Source organism: Salmo salar, chromosome ssa03, assembly GCF_905237065.1.
Source record: "Salmo salar chromosome ssa03, Ssal_v3.1, whole genome shotgun sequence".
Classification (NCBI taxonomy): domain Eukaryota; kingdom Metazoa; phylum Chordata; class Actinopteri; order Salmoniformes; family Salmonidae; genus Salmo; species Salmo salar.
In genome coordinates this window covers 94,010,647-94,032,828 of record NC_059444.1, presented here as the reverse complement: position 1 = coordinate 94,032,828, position 22,182 = coordinate 94,010,647, and the positions used below count along the sequence as shown (strand labels likewise).

The 22,182-nt window shown below is 44.2% G+C and overlaps 1 protein-coding gene across 3 annotated transcripts in view; it reads left to right on the top strand.

The window, feature by feature from the left end:
* LOC106606219 (regulator of G-protein signaling 9) overlaps window positions 1-22,182 on the top strand; it is a 36,678-nt gene that overhangs the window by 1,249 nt on the left and 13,247 nt on the right. For 2 of the 3 annotated variants that reach the window (XM_045715841.1, XM_045715842.1), the window contains 8 exons: window positions 344-440; window positions 1,467-1,517; window positions 1,739-1,845; window positions 12,580-12,631; window positions 17,082-17,140; window positions 17,484-17,560; window positions 18,606-18,687; window positions 20,868-20,930. In XM_045715841.1, coding sequence (XP_045571797.1) covers window positions 344-440; window positions 1,467-1,517; window positions 1,739-1,845; window positions 12,580-12,631; window positions 17,082-17,140; window positions 17,484-17,560; window positions 18,606-18,687; window positions 20,868-20,930 — 588 coding nt within the window. The remainder of the gene's footprint in view (window positions 1-343; window positions 441-1,466; window positions 1,518-1,738; window positions 1,846-12,579; window positions 12,632-17,081; window positions 17,141-17,483; window positions 17,561-18,605; window positions 18,688-20,867; window positions 20,931-22,182) is intronic. The other variant, XM_045715843.1, reaches the window with a different exon arrangement.

Sequence of the window (22,182 nt, the reverse complement as noted above, 5' to 3'; positions counted from 1 at the left end):
GTGAGTTATGAGAATACATCTATAATCACCCACTATTTCTTCTTGATTTGGGTCGTTGATGGACCATTTGTATCACAGGAGGACGGTCAATTTCTCATTTGGGTCTCGAGCTAAAAAAGTTTAAGAACCCCTGCTCTAAACCAATTAGCTGCTTGGACAGCCGGGGTAAATGGCTCTGAGCCAATCAGGTCCTCCACATCTCAGGGGTCAGAGGTATCATACAGAACACATCACTATGACCTTTGACCTGATAGGACTGTTTTCTTCCATTTCGTTGAAACAAACCAAAGTGTATTTTGAGTGTGGGTTTCTGTCCTCTCTCCCCACCTTGCTCCACCTGCAGGTGGAGGTGTTTGTGGTTGAGATGCAGGATCCTAAGAGTGGGGTGAAGGGTGCCGACCAGAAACTCAACGTAACCATCATCCCACACGTCATCAACGGTGAGTCCAGAGACTCACAGCACCAGATGGTCGCCCCACTGAGAGATATATCTCCTCAGACAATATCCCCTCCCATCTCTATTATACTATTACAATGTTTTGCCCTAGATCCTTTTCCTGGTGGAGTAAATATGGCCACCGTAGCCATGTAGCAGGGCTGAAACAACCCAAACATTCAACTGAAGCCAATAGAAAGCTAGGTAGCGGTGCTGCCCAGTAGGGGAAACAGTAGGGAAACACCTTCCATCAATGCTACATTGTTGTTATTTAAAAAAACTGAATTCTGGGAAGTTGTGGTTAGTTATTGGACTAGCTAAGATTCTAGAGCTGCGGCAGACTGTCTTATAGACTGGCTGCTAGGCTTGCTACTGAAGGTTATATAAGACAGCTGTCAATTGGATCAGATCTGTGTGGGTGCTTTGTGCTCCCAAGCTGCCCTCTAATCCTGGGATAAGACCAGGGCCAGGGGGGAAAGATCAGACTTGCATCCCAAACGGCATAGTGCACTGCATGGACTTATGGCCGTGGTCAAAACTAGAGCACTATATAGGGAATAATATAGCAACATGGTCCTTCGTTTCATCTCCAGCACTCCTGTTCATCCCAAATAGCACCCATTTCCCTACATAGTGCACTATGTAGCCTTATGGGCCCTGGTCAAAACTATATAGGAAATAGGGTGCCATTTGGGACGAGGGCTGGAGATGAAGGGAAGGAAGGACCATGTGACAGACAGGAAATTGTCATCACAGTCATGGTACTTCCTGCTTCAGTGCTGGTTGTTATTGTAATTTGTAGTTTTTCCTGACAAACAGACTGATCAATCAAATATACTGATCAATCTAATCACAAGTTAAGCTATACGGTATAAACTCCCACACATTGTTATTAAGTGATGGATTCTGCACTGTGTCTGAGCCAGGTAGTACCTTCAACAGATAGTCTGTGTGTAGACCAGGCCTGTGAGAGCCAGCTCACTGTTGTCATGCTGTGAATATCAATATTCACTTGTCATCCATCACACAGGGCAGGACATTTTAGCATGGATTGTCACCAAAATGAAGGTTACCACAGAAGGTAAGCAACTGGATTCTATGAATGGATTTGAATGGGTACTCATATCAATTAATCCAACACAATAAAGGTATTTTTTAAATGTAATTACTACTTCATTACCATGTTATTATGCAAGCAAGTCACTACTAGTTAAATGTTGTAAACTAAAGTATAACCAAGAGCTTTTATAATATATGAACTCTCCCCCCCTCCTCTCCTCCCCCTCCTCCCCCCTTCACCAGAGGCCCAGGCGTTTGGGACCATGCTGGTGGCCTACGGGTACATCTACCCCCTCCAGAACCACAGGAAGTTGGTCCTGGTCCCCGACAGCACCCTCTACCGCTTCCAGGTACCTGCCTGTAACTACCTGTAACTATCTGTGTCTATCTACCTGTTTCTCCCTGTAACTACCTGTGTCTATCTACCTGTAACTACCTGTGTCGATCTACCTGTATCTACCTGTAACTACCTGTGTCTATCTACCTGTATCTCCCTGTAACTACTTGTGTCTATCTACCTGTATCTCCCTGTAACTACCTGTGTCTATCTACCTGTAACTACCTGCGTCTATCTACCTGTATCTCCCTGTGTCGATCTACCTGTATCTCCCTGTAACTACCTGTGTCTATCTACCTGTATATCCCTGTAACTACCTGTGTCTATCTACCTGTATCTCCCTGTAACTACCTGTGTCTATCTACCTGTATCTCCCTGTAACTACCTGTGTCTATCTCCCTGTAACTACCTGTGTCTATCTACCTGTAACTACCTGTAACTACCTGTGTCTATCTCCCTGTATCTCCCTGTAATTACCTGTGTCTATCTACCTGTAACTACCTGTGTCTATCTACCTGTATCTCCCTGTAACTACCTGTGTCTATCTACCTGTATCTCCCTGTAACTACCTGTGTCTATCTCCCTGTAACTACCTGTGTCTATCTACCTGTAACTACCTATAACTACCTGTGTCTATCTCCCTGTATCTCCCTGTAATTACCTGTGTCTATCTACCTGTATCTCCCTGTAACTACCTGTGTCTATCTACTTGTATCTCCCTGTAACTACCTGTGTCTATCTACCTGTAACTACCTGTGTCTATCTACCTGTATCTCTTTGTAACTACCAGTGTCTATCTCCCTGTAACTACCTGTGTCTATCTACCTGTATATCCCTAAAACTACCTGTGTCTATCTACCTGTAACTACCTGTGTCTATCTACCTGTATATCCCTGTAACTACCTGTGTCTATCTACCTGTATCTCCCTGTAACTACCTGTGTCAATCTACCTGTAACTACCTGTGTCTATCTACCTGTATCTCCCTGTAACTACCTGTGTCTATCTACCTGTATCTACCTGTAACTACCTGTGTCTATCTACCTGTATCTCCCCGTAACTACCTGTGTCTATCTACCTGTAACTACCTGTGTCTATCTACCTGTATCTCCCTGTAACTACCTGTGTCTATCTACCTGTATCTACCTGTAACTACCTGTGTCTATCTACCTGTAACTACCTGTGTCTATCTCCCTGTAACTACCTGTGTCTATCTACCTGTAACTACCTGTAACTACCTGTGTCTATCTACCTGTATCTCCCTGTAACTACCTGTGTCTATCTACCTGTATCTCCCTGTAACTACCTGTGTCTATCTACCTGTATCTCCCTGTAACTACCTGTGTCTATCTACCTGTAACTACCTGTGTCTATCTACCTGTATCTCCCTGTAACTACCTGTGTCTATCTACCTGTATCTACCTGTAACTACCTGTGTCTATCTACCTGTAACTACCTGTGTCTATCTACCTGTATCTCCCTGTAACTACCTGTGTCTATCTACCTGTAACTACCTGTGTCTATCTACCTGTATCTCCCTGTAACTACCTGTGTCTATCTACCTGTAACTACCTGTGTCTATCTACCTGTATCTCCCTGTGTCGATCTACCTGTATCTCCCTGTAACTACCTGTGTCTATCTACCTGTATATCCCTGTAACTACCTGTGTCTATCTACCTGTATCTCCCTGCAACTACCTGTGTCTATCTACCTGTATCTCCCTGTAACTACCTGTGTCTATCTACCTGTAACTACCTGTAACTACCTGTGTCTATCTCCCTGTATCTCCCTGTAATTACCTGTGTCTATCTACCTGTATCTCCCTGTAACTACCTGTGTCTATCTACTTGTATCTCCCTGTAACTACCTGTGTCTATCTACCAGTAACTACCTGTGTCTATCTACCTGTATCTCTTTGTAACTACCAGTGTCTATCTCCCTGTAACTACCTGTGTCTATCTACCTGTATATCCCTAAAACTACCTGTGTCTATCTACCTGTAACTACCTGTGTCTATCTACCTGTATATCCCTGTAACTACCTGTGTCTATCTACCTGTATCTCCCTGTAACTACCTGTGTCAATCTACCTGTAACTACCTGTGTCTATCTACCTGTATCTCCCTGTAACTACCTGTGTCTATCTACCTGTATCTCCCTGTTCCTACCTGTGTCTATCTACCTGTGTCTATCTACCTGTATCTACCTGTAACTACCTGTGTCTATATACCTGTATCTCCCCGTAACTACCTGTGTCTATCTACCTGTAACTACCTGTGTCTATCTACCTGTATCTCCCTGTAACTACCTGTGTCTATCTACCTGTATCTACCTGTAACTACCTGTGTCTATCTACCTGTAACTACCTGTGTCTATCTCCCTGTAACTACCTGTGTCTATCTACCTGTAACTACCTGTAACTACCTGTGTCTATCTACCTGTATCTCCCTGTAACTACCTGTGTCTATCTACCTGTATCTCCCTGTAACTACCTGTGTCTATCTACCTGTATCTCCCTGTAACTACCTGTGTCTATCTACCTGTAACTACCTGTGTCTATCTACCTGTATCTCCCTGTAACTACCTGTGTCTATCTACCTGTATCTCCCTGTAACTACCTGTGTCTATCTACCTGTATCTACCTGTAACTACCTGTGTCTATCTACCTGTAACTACCTGTGTCTATCTCCCTGTAACTACCTGTGTCTATCTACCTGTAACTACCTGTAACTACCTGTGTCTATCTACCTGTATCTCCCTGTAACTACCTGTGTCTATCTACCTGTATCTCCCTGTAACTACCTGTGTCTATCTACCTGTATCTCCCTGTAACTACCTGTGTCTATCTACCTGTAACTACCTGTGTCTATCTACCTGTATCTCCCTGTAACTACCTGTGTCTATCTACCTGTATCTCCCTGTAACTACCTGTGTCTATCTACCTGTATCTCCCTGTAACTACCTGTGTCTATCTCCCTGTAACTACCTGTGTCTATCTACCTGTAACTACCTATAACTACCTGTGTCTATCTCCCTGTATCTCCCTGTAATTACCTGTGTCTATCTACCTGTATCTCCCTGTAACTACCTGTGTCTATCTACTTGTATCTCCCTGTAACTACCTGTGTCTATCTACCTGTAACTACCTGTGTCTATCTACCTGTATCTCTTTGTAACTACCAGTGTCTATCTCCCTGTAACTACCTGTGTCTATCTACCTGTATATCCCTAAAACTACCTGTGTCTATCTACCTGTAACTACCTGTGTCTATCTACCTGTATATCCCTGTAACTACCTGTGTCTATCTACCTGTATCTCCCTGTAACTACCTGTGTCAATCTACCTGTAACTACCTGTGTCTATCTACCTGTATCTCCCTGTAACTACCTGTGTCTATCTACCTGTATCTACCTGTAACTACCTGTGTCTATCTACCTGTATCTCCCCGTAACTACCTGTGTCTATCTACCTGTAACTACCTGTGTCTATCTACCTGTATCTCCCTGTAACTACCTGTGTCTATCTACCTGTATCTACCTGTAACTACCTGTGTCTATCTACCTGTAACTACCTGTGTCTATCTCCCTGTAACTACCTGTGTCTATCTACCTGTAACTACCTGTAACTACCTGTGTCTATCTACCTGTATCTCCCTGTAACTACCTGTGTCTATCTACCTGTATCTCCCTGTAACTACCTGTGTCTATCTACCTGTATCTCCCTGTAACTACCTGTGTCTATCTACCTGTAACTACCTGTGTCTATCTACCTGTATCTCCCTGTAACTACCTGTGTCTATCTACCTGTATCTACCTGTAACTACCTGTGTCTATCTACCTGTAACTACCTGTGTCTATCTACCTGTATCTCCCTGTAACTACCTGTGTCTATCTACCTGTAACTACCTGTGTCTATCTACCTGTATCTCCCTGTAACTACCTGTGTCTATCTACCTGTAACTACCTGTGTCTATCTACCTGTATCTCCCTGTGTCGATCTACCTGTATCTCCCTGTAACTACCTGTGTCTATCTACCTGTATATCCCTGTAACTACCTGTGTCTATCTACCTGTATCTCCCTGCAACTACCTGTGTCTATCTACCTGTATCTCCCTGTAACTACCTGTGTCTATCTACCTGTAACTACCTGTAACTACCTGTGTCTATCTCCCTGTATCTCCCTGTAATTACCTGTGTCTATCTACCTGTATCTCCCTGTAACTACCTGTGTCTATCTACTTGTATCTCCCTGTAACTACCTGTGTCTATCTACCAGTAACTACCTGTGTCTATCTACCTGTATCTCTTTGTAACTACCAGTGTCTATCTCCCTGTAACTACCTGTGTCTATCTACCTGTATATCCCTAAAACTACCTGTGTCTATCTACCTGTAACTACCTGTGTCTATCTACCTGTATATCCCTGTAACTACCTGTGTCTATCTACCTGTATCTCCCTGTAACTACCTGTGTCAATCTACCTGTAACTACCTGTGTCTATCTACCTGTATCTCCCTGTAACTACCTGTGTCTATCTACCTGTATCTCCCTGTTCCTACCTGTGTCTATCTACCTGTGTCTATCTACCTGTATCTACCTGTAACTACCTGTGTCTATATACCTGTATCTCCCCGTAACTACCTGTGTCTATCTACCTGTAACTACCTGTGTCTATCTACCTGTATCTCCCTGTAACTACCTGTGTCTATCTACCTGTATCTACCTGTAACTACCTGTGTCTATCTACCTGTAACTACCTGTGTCTATCTCCCTGTAACTACCTGTGTCTATCTACCTGTAACTACCTGTAACTACCTGTGTCTATCTACCTGTATCTCCCTGTAACTACCTGTGTCTATCTACCTGTATCTCCCTGTAACTACCTGTGTCTATCTACCTGTATCTCCCTGTAACTACCTGTGTCTATCTACCTGTAACTACCTGTGTCTATCTACCTGTATCTCCCTGTAACTACCTGTGTCTATCTACCTGTATCTCCCTGTAACTACCTGTGTCTATCTACCTGTATCTACCTGTAACTACCTGTGTCTATCTACCTGTAACTACCTGTGTCTATCTCCCTGTAACTACCTGTGTCTATCTACCTGTAACTACCTGTAACTACCTGTGTCTATCTACCTGTATCTCCCTGTAACTACCTGTGTCTATCTACCTGTATCTCCCTGTAACTACCTGTGTCTATCTACCTGTATCTCCCTGTAACTACCTGTGTCTATCTACCTGTAACTACCTGTGTCTATCTACCTGTATCTCCCTGTAACTACCTGTGTCTATCTACCTGTATCTACCTGTAACTACCTGTGTCTATCTACCTGTAACTACCTGTGTCTATCTACCTGTATCTCCCTGTAACTACCTGTGTCTATCTACCTGTAACTACCTGTGTCTATCTACCTGTATCTCCCTGTAACTACCTGTGTCTATCTACCTGTAACTACCTGTGTCTATCTACCTGTATCTCCCTGTGTCGATCTACCTGTATCTCCCTGTAACTACCTGTGTCGATCTACCTGTATCTCCCTGTAACTACCTGTGTCTATCTACCTGTATATCCCTGTAACTACCTGTGTCTATCTACCTGTATCTCCCTGTAACTACCTGTGTCTATCTACCTGTATCTCCCTGTAACTACCTGTGTCTATCTACCTGTATCTACCTGTAACTACCTGTGTCTATCTACCTGTAACTACCTGTGTCTATCTACCTGTATCTCCCTGTAACTACCTGTGTCTATCTACCTGTAACTACCTGTGTCTATCTACCTGTATCTCCCTGTAACTACCTGTGTCTATCTACCTGTAACTACCTGTGTCTATCTACCTGTATCTCCCTGTGTCGATCTACCTGTATCTCCCTGTAACTACCTGTGTCGATCTACCTGTATCTCCCTGTAACTACCTGTGTCTATCTACCTGTATATCCCTGTAACTACCTGTGTCTATCTACCTGTATCTCCCTGTAACTACCTGTGTCTATCTACCTGTATCTCCCTGTAACTACCTGTGTCTATCTCCCTGTAACTACCTGTGTCTATCTACCTGTAACTACCTGTAACTACCTGTGTCTATCTCCCTGTATCTCCCTGTAATTACCTGTGTCTATCTACCTGTATCTCCCTGTAACTACCTGTGTCTATCTACTTGTATCTCCCTGTAACTACCTGTGTCTATCTACCAGTAACTACCTGTGTCTATCTACCTGTATCTCTTTGTAACTACCAGTGTCTATCTCCCTGTAACTACCTGTGTCTATCTACCTGTATATCCCTAAAACTACCTGTGTCTATCTACCTGTAACTACCTGTGTCTATCTACCTGTATATCCCTGTAACTACCTGTGTCTCTCTACCTGTATCTCCCTGTAACTACCTGTGTCAATCTACCTGTAACTACCTGTGTCTATCTACCTGTATCTCCCTGTAACTACCTGTGTCTATCTACCTGTATCTACCTGTAACTACCTATGTCTATATACCTGTATCTCCCCGTAACTACCTGTGTCTATCTACCTGTAACTACCTGTGTCTATCTACCTGTATCTCCCTGTAACTACCTGTGTCTATCTACCTGTATCTACCTGTAACTACCTGTGTCTATCTACCTGTAACTACCTGTGTCTATCTCCCTGTAACTACCTGTGTCTATCTACCTGTAACTACCTGTAGCTACCTGCGTCTATCTACCTGTATCTCCCTGTAACTACCTGTGTCTATCTACCTGTATCTCCCTGTAACTACCTGTGTCTATCTACCTGTGTCTATCTACCTGTAACTACCTGTGTCTATATACCTGTATCTCCCCGTAACTACCTGTGTCTATCTACCTGTAACTACCTGTGTCTATCTACCTGTATCTCCCTGTAACTACCTGTGTCTATCTACCTGTATCTACCTGTAACTACCTTTGTCTATCTACCTGTAACTACCTGTGTCTATCTCCCTGTAACTACCTGTGTCTATCTACCTGTAACTACCTGTAACTACCTGTGTCTATCTACCTGTATCTCCCTGTAACTACCTGTGTCTATCTACCTGTATCTCCCTGTAACTACCTGTGTCTATCTACCTGTATCTCCCTGTAACTACCTGTGTCTATCTACCTGTATCTCCCTGTAACTACCTGTGTCAATCTACCTGTAACTACCTGTGTCTATCTACCTGTATCTCCCTGTAACTACCTGTGTCTATCTACCTGTATCTACCTGTAACTACCTGTGTCTATCTACCTGTAACTACCTGTGTCTATCTACCTGTATCTCCCTGTAACTACCTGTGTCTATCTACCTGTAACTACCTGTGTCTATCTACCTGTATCTCCCTGTGTCGATCTACCTGTATCTCCCTGTAACTACCTGTGTCGATCTACCTGTATCTCCCTGTAACTACCTGTGTCTATCTACCTGTATATCCCTGTAACTACCTGTGTCTATCTACCTGTATCTCCCTGTAACTACCTGTGTCTATCTACCTGTATCTCCCTGTAACTACCTGTGTCTATCTACCTGTATCTCCCTGTAACTACCTGTGTCTATCTACCTGTATCTACCTGTAACTACCTGTGTCTATCTACCTGTAACTACCTGTGTCTATCTACCTGTATCTCCCTGTAACTACCTGTGTCTATCTACCTGTAACTACCTGTGTCTATCTACCTGTATCTCCCTGTAACTACCTGTGTCTATCTACCTGTAACTACCTGTGTCTATCTACCTGTATCTCCCTGTGTCGATCTACCTGTATCTCCCTGTAACTACCTGTGTCGATCTACCTGTATCTCCCTGTAACTACCTGTGTCTATCTACCTGTATATCCCTGTAACTACCTGTGTCTATCTACCTGTATCTCCCTGTAACTACCTGTGTCTATCTACCTGTATCTCCCTGTAACTACCTGTGTCTATCTCCCTGTAACTACCTGTGTCTATCTACCTGTAACTACCTGTAACTACCTGTGTCTATCTCCCTGTATCTCCCTGTAATTACCTGTGTCTATCTACCTGTATCTCCCTGTAACTACCTGTGTCTATCTACTTGTATCTCCCTGTAACTACCTGTGTCTATCTACCAGTAACTACCTGTGTCTATCTACCTGTATCTCTTTGTAACTACCAGTGTCTATCTCCCTGTAACTACCTGTGTCTATCTACCTGTATATCCCTAAAACTACCTGTGTCTATCTACCTGTAACTACCTGTGTCTATCTACCTGTATATCCCTGTAACTACCTGTGTCTCTCTACCTGTATCTCCCTGTAACTACCTGTGTCAATCTACCTGTAACTACCTGTGTCTATCTACCTGTATCTCCCTGTAACTACCTGTGTCTATCTACCTGTATCTACCTGTAACTACCTATGTCTATATACCTGTATCTCCCCGTAACTACCTGTGTCTATCTACCTGTAACTACCTGTGTCTATCTACCTGTATCTCCCTGTAACTACCTGTGTCTATCTACCTGTATCTACCTGTAACTACCTGTGTCTATCTACCTGTAACTACCTGTGTCTATCTCCCTGTAACTACCTGTGTCTATCTACCTGTAACTACCTGTAGCTACCTGCGTCTATCTACCTGTATCTCCCTGTAACTACCTGTGTCTATCTACCTGTATCTCCCTGTAACTACCTGTGTCTATCTACCTGTGTCTATCTACCTGTAACTACCTGTGTCTATATACCTGTATCTCCCCGTAACTACCTGTGTCTATCTACCTGTAACTACCTGTGTCTATCTACCTGTATCTCCCTGTAACTACCTGTGTCTATCTCCCTGTATCTACCTGTAACTACCTTTGTCTATCTACCTGTAACTACCTGTGTCTATCTCCCTGTAACTACCTGTGTCTATCTACCTGTAACTACCTGTAACTACCTGTGTCTATCTACCTGTATCTCCCTGTAACTACCTGTGTCTATCTACCTGTATCTCCCTGTAACTACCTGTGTCTATCTACCTGTATCTCCCTGTAACTACCTGTGTCTATCTACCTGTATCTCCCTGTAACTACCTGTGTCAATCTACCTGTAACTACCTGTGTCTATCTACCTGTATCTCCCTGTAACTACCTGTGTCTATCTACCTGTATCTACCTGTAACTACCTGTGTCTATCTACCTGTAACTACCTGTGTCTATCTACCTGTATCTCCCTGTAACTACCTGTGTCTATCTACCTGTAACTACCTGTGTCTATCTACCTGTATCTCCCTGTGTCGATCTACCTGTATCTCCCTGTAACTACCTGTGTCGATCTACCTGTATCTCCCTGTAACTACCTGTGTCTATCTACCTGTATATCCCTGTAACTACCTGTGTCTATCTACCTGTATCTCCCTGTAACTACCTGTGTCTATCTACCTGTATCTCCCTCTAACTACCTGTGTCTATCTCCCTGTAACTACCTGTGTCTATCTACCTGTAACTACCTGTAACTACCTGTGTCTATCTCCCTGTATCTCCCTGTAATTACCTGTGTCTATCTACCTGTATCTCCCTGTAACTACCTGTGTCTATCTACTTGTATCTCCCTGTAACTACCTGTGTCTATCTACCAGTAACTATCTGTGTCTATCTACCTGTATCTCTTTGTAACTACCAGTGTCTATCTCCCTGTAACTACCTGTGTCCATCTACCTGTATATCCCTAAAACTACCTGTGTCTATCTACCTGTAACTACCTGTGTCTATCTACCTGTATATCCCTGTAACTACCTGTGTCTATCTACCTGTATCTCCCTGTAACTACCTGTGTCAATCTACCTGTAACTACCTGTGTCTATCTACCTGTATCTACCTGTAACTACCTGTGTCTATCTACCTGTAACTACCTGTGTCTATCTACCTGTATCTATCTCCCTGTAACTACCTGTGTCTATCTACCTGTATCTCCCTGTAACTACCTGTGTCTTTTCTACCTGTATATCCCTGTAACTACCTGTGTCTATCTACCTGTAGCTACCTGTGTCTATCTACCTGTATATCCCTGTAACTACCTGTGTCTATCTACCTGTATATCCCTGTAACTACCTGTGTCTATCTACCTGTAACTACCTGTAACTACTTGTGTCTATCTACCTGTATCTCCCTTCAACTACCTGTGTCTATCTACCTGTAACTACCTGTGTCTATCTACCTGTATCTCCCTGTAACTACCTGTCTATCTACCTGTATATCCCTGTAACTACCTGTGTCTATCTACCTGTAACTACCTGTAACTACCTGTGTCTATCTACCTGTATATCCCTGTAACTACCTGTGTCGATCTACCTGTGTCGATCTACCTGTATCTCCCTGTAACTACCTGTGTCTATCTACCTGTATCTCCCTGTAACTACCTGTGTCTATCTACCTGTATCTCCCTGTAACTACCTGTGTCTATCTACCTGTATATCCCTGTAACTACCTGTGTCTATCTACCTGTAGCTACCTGTGTCTATCTACCTGTATCTCCCTGTAACTACCTGTGTCTATCTACCTGTAACTACCTGTAACTACCTGTGTCTATCTACCTGTATATCCCTGTAACTACCTGTGTCGATCTACCTGTGTCGATCTACCTGTATCTCCCTGTAACTACCTGTGTCTATCTACCTGTATCTCCCTGTAACTACCTGTGTCTATCTACCTGTATCTCCCTGTAACTACCTGTGTCTATCTACCTGTAACTACGTGTCAGAGGCAGAGCAAATGACTAATCTTCATGTCACTGTCTGTCCCAACCTTTCCTCAGACCCCTTATTTCTGGCCTGTGCAGAAGTTCCCCGCTGAGGACATAGACTATGGTGGGTTTATCTTCTGTAGTGGCCTGTCTGAGGACATAGACTATGGTGGGTTTATCTTCTGTAGTGGCCCGTCTGAGGACATAGACTATGGTGGGTTTATCTTCTGTAGTGGCCCGTCTGAGGACATAGACTATGGTGGGTTTATCTTCTGTAGTGAAAGGAGAGTGAATGTCCAGACACTGGCAGATACTTATTTTTATGTATTTAAACAAATAATAAATTAGTGGGTAGATCAGCTTCAATACTGCAGATAGATTGTGGCTTCTATCAATGTAATTGGCTGCATCATTTCCAATCTCCCATATATTTATTTTGTAAATATATATATAGAAATGTCCTCTCACTGTCAACTGCGTTTATTTTCAGCACACTTAACATGTAAATATTTGTATGAACATAACAAGATTCAACAACTGAGACATAAACTGAACAAGTTCCACAGACATGTGACTAACAGAAATGGAATAATGTGTCCCTGAACAAAGGGGGGGTCAAAATCAAAAGTAACAGTCAGTATCTGGTGTGGCCACCAGCTGCATTAAGTACTGTAGTGCATCTCCTCCTCATGGACTGCACCAGATTTGCCAGTTCTTGCCGTGAGATGTTACCCCACTCTTCCACCAAGGCACCTGCAAGTTCCCGGACATTTCTGGGGGAAAGGCCCTAGCCCTCACCCTCCAATCCAACAGGTCCCAGACGTGCTCAATGGGATTGAGATCCGGGCTCTTCACTGGCGATGGCAGAACACTGACATTCCTGTCTTGCAGGAAATCACGCACAGAACGAGCAGTATGGCTGGTGGCATTGGGTCATGTCAGGATGAGCCTGCAGGAAGGGTACCACATGAGGGAGGAGGATGTCTTCCCTGTAACACACAGCGTTGAGATTGCCTGCAATGACAACAAAGTCAGTCCGATGATGCTGTGACACACCGCCCCAGACCATGACGGACCCTCCACCTCCAAATTGATCCCGCTCCAGAATACAGGCCTCAGTGTAACGCTCATTCCTTCGACGATAAACGTGAATCCTACCATCACCCATGGTGAGACAAAACCGCGACTCGTGAGAGATGAGCACTTTTTGCCAGTCCTGTCTCGTCCAGCAACGGTGGGTTTGTGCCCATAGGCGACGTTGTTGCCGGTGATGTCTGGTGAGGACCTGCCTTACAACAGGCCTATAAGCCCTCAGTCCTGCCTCTCTCAGCCTACTGCGGACAGTCTGAGTACTGATGGAGGGATTGTACGTTCCTGGTGTAACTCGGGCAGTTGTTGTTGCCATCCTGTACCTGTCCCACAGGTGTGATGTTCGGATGTACCGATCCTGTGCAGGTGTTGTTACACGTGGTCTGCCACTGCGAGGATGATCAGCTGTCCATCCTGTCTCCCTGTAGCACTGTCTTAGGCGTCTCACAGTATGGACATTGCAATTTATTGCCCTGGCCACATCTGCAGTCCTCATGCCTCCTTGCAGCATGCCTAAGGCACGTTCACGCAGATGAGCAGGGACCCTGGGCATCTTTCTTTTGGTGCTTTTCAGAGTCAGTAGAAAGGCCTCTTTAGTGTTCATAACTGTGACCTTAATTGCCTACCGTCTGTAAGCTGTTAGTGTCTTAACGACCGTTCCACAGGTGCATGTTCATTAATATTTTATGGTTCATTGAACAAGCATGGGAAAAAGTGTTTAAACCCTTTACAATGAAGATCTGTGAAGTTATTTGGATTTCTACGAATTATCTTTGAAAGACAGGGTCCTGAAAAAGGGACATTTCTTTTTTTTGCCGAGTTTATATACACTGCTCAAAAAAATAAAGGGAACACTAAAATAACACATCCTAGATCTGAATGAAAGAAATAATCTTATTAAATACTTTTTTCTTTACATAGTTGAATGTGCTGACAACAAAATCACACAAAAATAATCAATGGAAATCCAATTTATCAACCCATGGAGGTCTGGATTTGGAGTCACACTCAAAATTAAAGTGGAAAACCACACTACAGGCTGATCCAACTTTGATGTAATGTCCTTAAAACAAGTCAAAATGAGGCTCAGTAGTGTGTGTGGCCTCCATGTGCCTGTATGACCTCCCTACAACGCCTGGGCATGCTCCTGATGAGGTGGCGGATGGTCTCCTGATGGATCTCCTCCCAGACCTGGACTAAAGCATCAGCCAACTCCTGGACAGTCTGTGGTGCAACGTGGCGTTGGTGGATGGAGCGAGACATGATGTCCCAGATGTGCTCAATTGGATTCAGGTCTGGGGAATGGGCGGGCCAGTCCATAGCATCAATGCCTTCCTCTTGCAGGAACTGCTGACACACTCCAGCCACATGAGGTCTAGCATTGTCTTGCATCAGGAGGAACCCAGGGCCAACCGCACCAGCATATGGTCTCACAAGGGGTCTGAGGATCTCATCTCGGTACCTAATGGCAGTCAGGCTACCTCTGGCGAGCACATGGAGGGCTGTGCGGCCCCCCAAAGAAATGCCACCCCACACCATGACTGACCCACCGCCAAACCTGTCATGCTGGAGGATGTTGCAGGCAGCAGAACGTTCTCCACGGCCTCTCCAGACTCTGTCACGTCTGTCACGTGCTCAGTGTGAACCTGCTTTCATCTGTGAAGAGCACAGGGCGCCAGTGGCAAATTTGCCAATCTTGGTGTTCTCTGGCAAATGCCAAATGTCCTGCACGGTGTTGGGCTGTAAGCACAACCCCCACCTGTGGACGTCGGGCCCTCATACCACCCTCATGGAGTCTGTTTCTGACCGTTTGAGCAGACACATGCACATTTGTGGCCTGCTGGAGGTCATTTTGCAGGGCCCTGGCAGTGCTCCTCCTACTCCTCCTTGCACAAAGGCGGAGGTAGCAGTCCTGCTGCTGGGTTGTTGCCCTCCTATGGCCTCCTCCACGTCTCCTGATGTACTGGCCTGTCTCCTGGTAGCGCCTCCATGCTCTGGACACTACGCTGACAGACACAGCAAACCTTCTTGCCACAGCTCGCATTGATGTGCCATCCAGGATGAGCTGCACTACCTGAGCCACTTGTGTGGGTTGTAGACTCCGTCTCATGCTACCACTAGAGTGAAAGCACCGCCAGCATTCAAAAGTGACCAAAACATCAGCCAGGAAGCATAGGAACTGAGAAGTGGTCTGTGGTCACCACCTGCAGAACCACTCCTTTATTGGGGGTGTCTTGCTTATTGCCTATAATTTCCACCTGTTGTCTATTCCATTTGCACAACAGCATGTGAAATGTATTGTCAATCAGTGTTGCTTCCTAAGTGGACAGTTTGATTTCACAGAAGTGTGATTGACTTGGAGTTACATTGTGTTGTTTAAGTGTTCCCTTTATTTTTTTGAGCAGTGTATATATATATATATACACTGTGTGTGTGTGTATATACAGTGGGGAAGAAAAGTATTTAGTCAGCCACCAATTGTGCAAGTTCTCCCACTTAAAAAGATGAGAGGCCTGTAATTTTCATCATATGTACACGTCAACTATGACAGACAAAATGAGAAAAAGAATCCAGAAAATCACATTGTAGGATTTTTAATGAATTTATTTGCAATTGGGATATGACTGAAGTGGGATATGACTAAAGAGTTAATCAGGGTAAACTGGGATATGACTAAATATTTAATCAGGGTAAACTGGGATATGACTAAAGAGTTAATCAGGGTAAACTGGGATATGACTAAAGAGTTAATCAGGGTAAACTGGGATATGACTAAAGAGTTAATCAGGGTAAACTGGGATATGACTAAAGAGTTAATCAGGGTAAACTGGGATATGACTAAAGAGTTAATCAGGGTAAACTGGGATATGACTAAAGAGTTAATCAGGGTAAACTGGGATATGACTAAAGAGTTAATCAGGGTAAACTGGGATATGACTAAAGAGTTAATCATGGTGTTTTTTCCACAAATAGACAGATATTTTCCTTTCCATGGTAGTAACATCTTATCTATTTTTGCTAACTTTCTATACAAATGTATTGGAGTGAGATAATTTCTTCCTTTCGGGATATGAATACCGATTATGCCAACTTCACCGTCAGACCATTTTATTGGTAAACTACACGGTAATGTAAAATAATATATTTTTTGTGATCCAATACGTAACACTGATCATAATTTGGTTGTAATCCAGAGAGGTTAGGAAAAGTATCTAGATCCTCTGAGGCTGTGGAGGGATTCAGATTGTGGATTGAAAAGAAAACATGAATCGTCAGCGTTTCAGTGACAGCTGTTTTTAAGCCCTGCCAGCTACTTGTTAATGTGGCTGTTGTTCCAGCTAGTTAAGATAGTGACACAATAACATTCTGAGTCACATGTTCTCACGTAGACAAGCTGATCATATATTAACCCAGTTTTCTGCAGCTGGCTGAGGTAAAGATGTGGTAAATAACGTGTCGTATACTTCTCCTCTCTCTCCCTAAAGCCATCTACCTGGCCAGGAGAAACATCCGGAAGAAGGGGATGCTGGAGCCCTATGAGCAGGTACTACGGGTGGGAGAAAAAAGACTGGGGAAAAAAATGCACATCTTAAATAAATCCCACTTACTACGCCAGTGATATGTGGTTGTCTCACCTAGCTATCTGTGGATAAGAGCGTCTGCTAAATGACTGTTAATGTCAGGTACAGTAGCTGTCTCACCCATAGGGCTATAGTGGCGGGTTAAGGGCTGGTGTTGGTTATATTCTGTTGTCTGGGGGATCCAAAGCAGGATTGAGGAGCAAGATATTTCTTTATACATGATTCTGTTCTTTTATCTTCAGGGGATTTGTCATCTATCTATTTGACTGTTAGTTATTTTAGTAAAACATCTGTTGTTTTCAACAGCAACACTACGACAATCTCCACAAATGGATGAACCCCAAGTGGGATTTCATCGTGATGCAGGCTACAGAACAGTACAAGTATGTAACCTTCTGTTGTCTGAAGACTGGATTAGACTACTGTTTATGTGTTGGTAGGGACCCACACACTGTGCAGGCTTTTGATCCAGCCCAGCACTAACATGCCTGATTCACCTAATCAAGAGCTGTGTGATTATTCAGCCCAGCACTAACATGCCTGATTCACCTAATCAAGAGCTGTGTGATTATTCAGCCCAGCACTAACATGTCTGATTCACCTAATCAAGAGCTGTGTGATTATTCAGCCCAGCACTAACATGCCTGATTCACCTAATCAAGAGCTGTGTGATTATTCAGACCAGCACTAACATGCCTGATTCACCTAATCAAGAGCTGTGTGATTATTCAGCCCAGCACTAACATGCCTGATTCACCTAATCAAGAGCTGTGTGATTATTCAGCCCAGCACTAACATGCCTGATTCACCTAATCAAGAGCTGTGTGATTATTCAGACCAGCACTAACATGCCTGATTCACCTAATCAAGAGCTGTGTGATTATTCAGCCCAGCACTAACATGTCTGATTCACCTAATCAAGAGCTGTGTGATTATTCAGCCCAGCACTAACATGTCTGATTCACCTAATCAAGAGCTGTGTGATTATTCAGCCCAGCACTAACATGTCTGATTCACCTAATCAAGAGCTGTGTGATTATTCAGCCCAGCACTAACATGTCTGATTGACCTAATCAAGAGCTGTGTGATTATTTGAATCAGATGTGTTAGTGCTTGGATGAATAAAAGCCTGCACACCTTGTGGGTCCCCAAGACCAGGTGTAATTCAATAGTGACCTGTCTTTCTTTGTTTCCTGTATCTACCTCCTTTCCCCTGTCTGTTTCTCCGATATGTGTTCTGTCTGTCTGTCTGTCTGTCTGTCTGTCTGTCTGTCTGTCTGTCTGTCTGTCTGTCTGTCTGTCTGTCTGTCTGTCTGTCTGTCTGTCTGTCTGTCTGCCTGTCTGTCTGTCTGTCTGTCTGCCTGTCTGTCTGTCTGTCTGTCTGTCTGTCTGTCTGTCTGTCTGTCTGTCTGTCTGTCTGTCTGTCAGGGCTAGTAAAGAGAGGAAGAAGCCAGACAGAGTGGTGTTGGACTGTCAGGAGAGAGCCTACTGGATAGTACACAGACCACCAGTGAGTACAGACCGACCAAAGTGGTTGTGTGTGTGTGTCCACAAGGACAGGATATTGTTGCTGTCAGCCTATGAGGTCCATAGCGTCTAGTCCTGCTCTCTCTCCATTCACTGTGACTCTGTTTCGTGATGGAATTTACTCTGACCCCGCCGTAAAGTTTGATGTGGTAGTAAACAGCTCGGAGGCAAGTGTATCCTTTTAGGTTATTTAATGTGGAACTCACTTGACTAGTGACTACAATGGGGCGTCTCTGCTAAATGGCTACATGATTAATGACAAGTTAAATTCACAGTCATATCCCTACACAGAATACTCCAGTTATAGTTGTATCACCCAGTAGTGTTAATACACATCACATAGGAACTATATCAGCTCACACCTTCCCTCCTCTTAGTCTGTAGACCTGAATGAGACCTCTGAGACCTGAATGAGACCTGAATGAGACCTCTATGAGACCTCTATGAGACCTGAATGAGACCTGAATGAGATCTCTATGAGACCTCTATGAGACCTCTGAGACTTGAATGAGACCTGAATGAGACCTCTATGAGACCTGAATGAGACCTGAATGAGACCTCTATGAGACCTGAATGAGACCTCTATGAGACCTGAATGAGACCTGAATGAGACCTGAATGAGACCTGAATGAGACCGGAATGAGACCTCTATGAGACCTGAATGAGACCTCTATGAGACCTCTATGAGACCTGAATGAGACCTGAATGAGACCTGAATGAGACCTCTATGAGACCTGTAGTGTTATTACATGACCAATAATAACAACAAGTTTCTCTAGTCTGTCAATGACACAATACTACGCCTCGTTTCAATAACAAACAAAGTCATTTTATCCCCAACAACTGTTTCTGTTCTTTTTTTTTCTCAACAAAACTTTTCTTTCAACATAACAGTCTCATTCTTTTCAGTCTTTCAACTTAACTTTGAACTAAAGGCTGCTGGGTGGACTACCAGTTTCCTGCATAGAGATGTTGAGTGTTATTGTGTCTCACTGTAGCCATGAGGCCGTGGTCCAGACAGACAGAACAGCAGCAGAACTACAGCAGGCCTCATTCAGAACTAGAGGTCTACTGGGCTCCATCCAGTCTTTATCACACACAGTCAACCACTACAGGAGAACTAACAGGAGTCGTCAGTTGAAACATTGGGGGGGGGGGGGAGAACATCTCCAAGGACTGTGTGTGATGTAATAGAACACAGAGAAAAAGATACCAGGTGTTTTTAGGACATGGGGAAAATCAAACCTGTTACTCAGTTCAGGTAGGCCTCCACACTGCAGCAGGAAACTAGGAGGGGTGCTTGACAACACTGAGGAAAATCCAACAAAAGGGTTTACCAGGAAAAACTTCCAAAAGGACTAATTAGAGGCAGAAAGGAGTTGGAGCATGTTCAAGTAGCTTCCTATTGGTTCATTCATCCCCCCTCCTCTCCCCTGTAACTATTCCCCAGGACGTTGCTCTAACTGAGAATGTGTTCTCAGTCAACTTAAGGGTTAAATAAAAACAATTAAATACAAGTAATATAATGTTCTTATTCAAAATGAACAATGATTGAGGATGTTGGTACCAGATCTGTTTGGAAAACATCGGTCTGCTCGTTGGAGACCATTAACAATGCAGCATGATCATATGTCAGCTGATGTTTCTTTCTGAGTCTCCCCACTTCCTTACCCAGGGGTCTGTGCTCCACTTCCTTACCCAGGGGTCTGTGCTCCAGTTCCTTACCCAGGGGTCTGTGCTCCACTTCCTTACCCAGGGGTCTGTGCTCCACTTCCTTACCCAGGGGTCTGTGCTCCAGTTCCTTACCCAGGGGTCTGTGCTCCACTTCCTTACCCAGGGGTCTGTGCTCCAGTTCCTTACCCAGGGGTCTGTGCTCCACTTCCTTACCCAGGGGTCTGTGCTCCAGTTCCTTACCCAGGGGTCTGTGCTCCAGTTCCTTACCCAGGGGTCTGTGCTCCAGTTCCTTACCCAGGGGTCTGTGCTCCAGTTCCTTACCCATGGGTCTGTGCTCCAGTTCCTTACCCAGGGGTCTGTGCTCCAGTTCCTTACCCAGGGGTCTGTGCTCCAGTTCCTTACCCAGGGGTCTGTGCTCCAGACTCTGGAGATAATGTGTTGAGCTACAGCACATCAGACTGACTAAACAGGTGCTTGGTGTGTCCACAGCGTCGGACACACAGTGCCATGGACTACGGGCTGGACCGTCTCATTGACCCCAATGCAGAGGAGGTAACAGGTGAGTAGTGCTGTCTGAGACATTTCCCTTGGAAAACAGAGTGGGTCCCAAATGCACCATGTACATTATACACTGAGTGTACAAAACATCAAGGACACCTTCCTAACTTCCTAATATTGAGTTGTCCCCCCTCCTTTACCCTCAGAACAGCTTCAGTTCGTCAGAGCATGGACTTTACAAGGTGTAGAAAGCATTCCACAGGGATGCTGGCCCATGTTGACACCAATGCTTCCCACAGTTGTGTCAAGTTGGCTGGATGTCCTTTGGATGGTGGACCATTCTTGATACACACAGGAAACTGTTGAGTGTGAAAAACCCAGCAGCGTTGCAGTTCTTGACACAAACCGGTGCATCTGGTACCTACTACCAAACCCTGTTCAAAGGCACTTAAATATGTTGTCTTGCCCATTCACCCTTTGAATGGCACACATACACACTCCATGTCTCAATTGTCTCAAGGCTTAAAAATCCTTCTTTAACCTGTCTCCTCCCCTTCATCTACACTGATTGAAGTGGATTTAACAAGTGACATCAATAAGGGATCATAGCTTTCACCTGGATTCACCTGGTCAGTCTGTCATGGAGAGAGCAGGTGTTCTTAATGTTTCTCCACTCAGTGTATAATGTGTTGTCGTTTGGGAAGCATCCTTGTTATCTCAATAGGATTTATTTTGGACTTCCTGGTTTGAGGTTCAAATAAAAGAGTTTGGCGTTGGAAGGGGGTGGAACTATGTTGAGAGGTGGTAGGAGGTGTTATAATGTAATCCCCAATAGGCAGATTCTGCGTGGAAACCAGAGGGAATCTGCCAGGACTGAATAGGATACATGATAACGAGCAGTATTCATTCCGTTTCTTTCTGGGTTTTCTTCACTGGTTATTTGGATGAGATGTCTGAGTCTGAGATGAAGAGATGAGAGAGAGAATGAAGATGATCAGAGAGAAAGAGAGAGACAGAGAGAATGAAGATAATCAGAGAGTCAGAGAGAATGAAGATGATCAGAGAGAGACAGAGAGAATGAAGATAATCAGAGAGAGACAGAGATAATGAAGAAATCAGAGAGAATGAAGATGATCAGAGAGAGACAGAGAGAATGAAGATAATCAGAGAGAGACAGAGATAATGAAGGTAATCAGAGAGAGAGAGAGAGAGAGAAATTAAGATAATCAGAGAGAGAGAGACAGAGAGAAAGAGAATGAAGATAATCAGAGAGACAGAGAGAGAGAATGAAGATAATCAGAGAGAG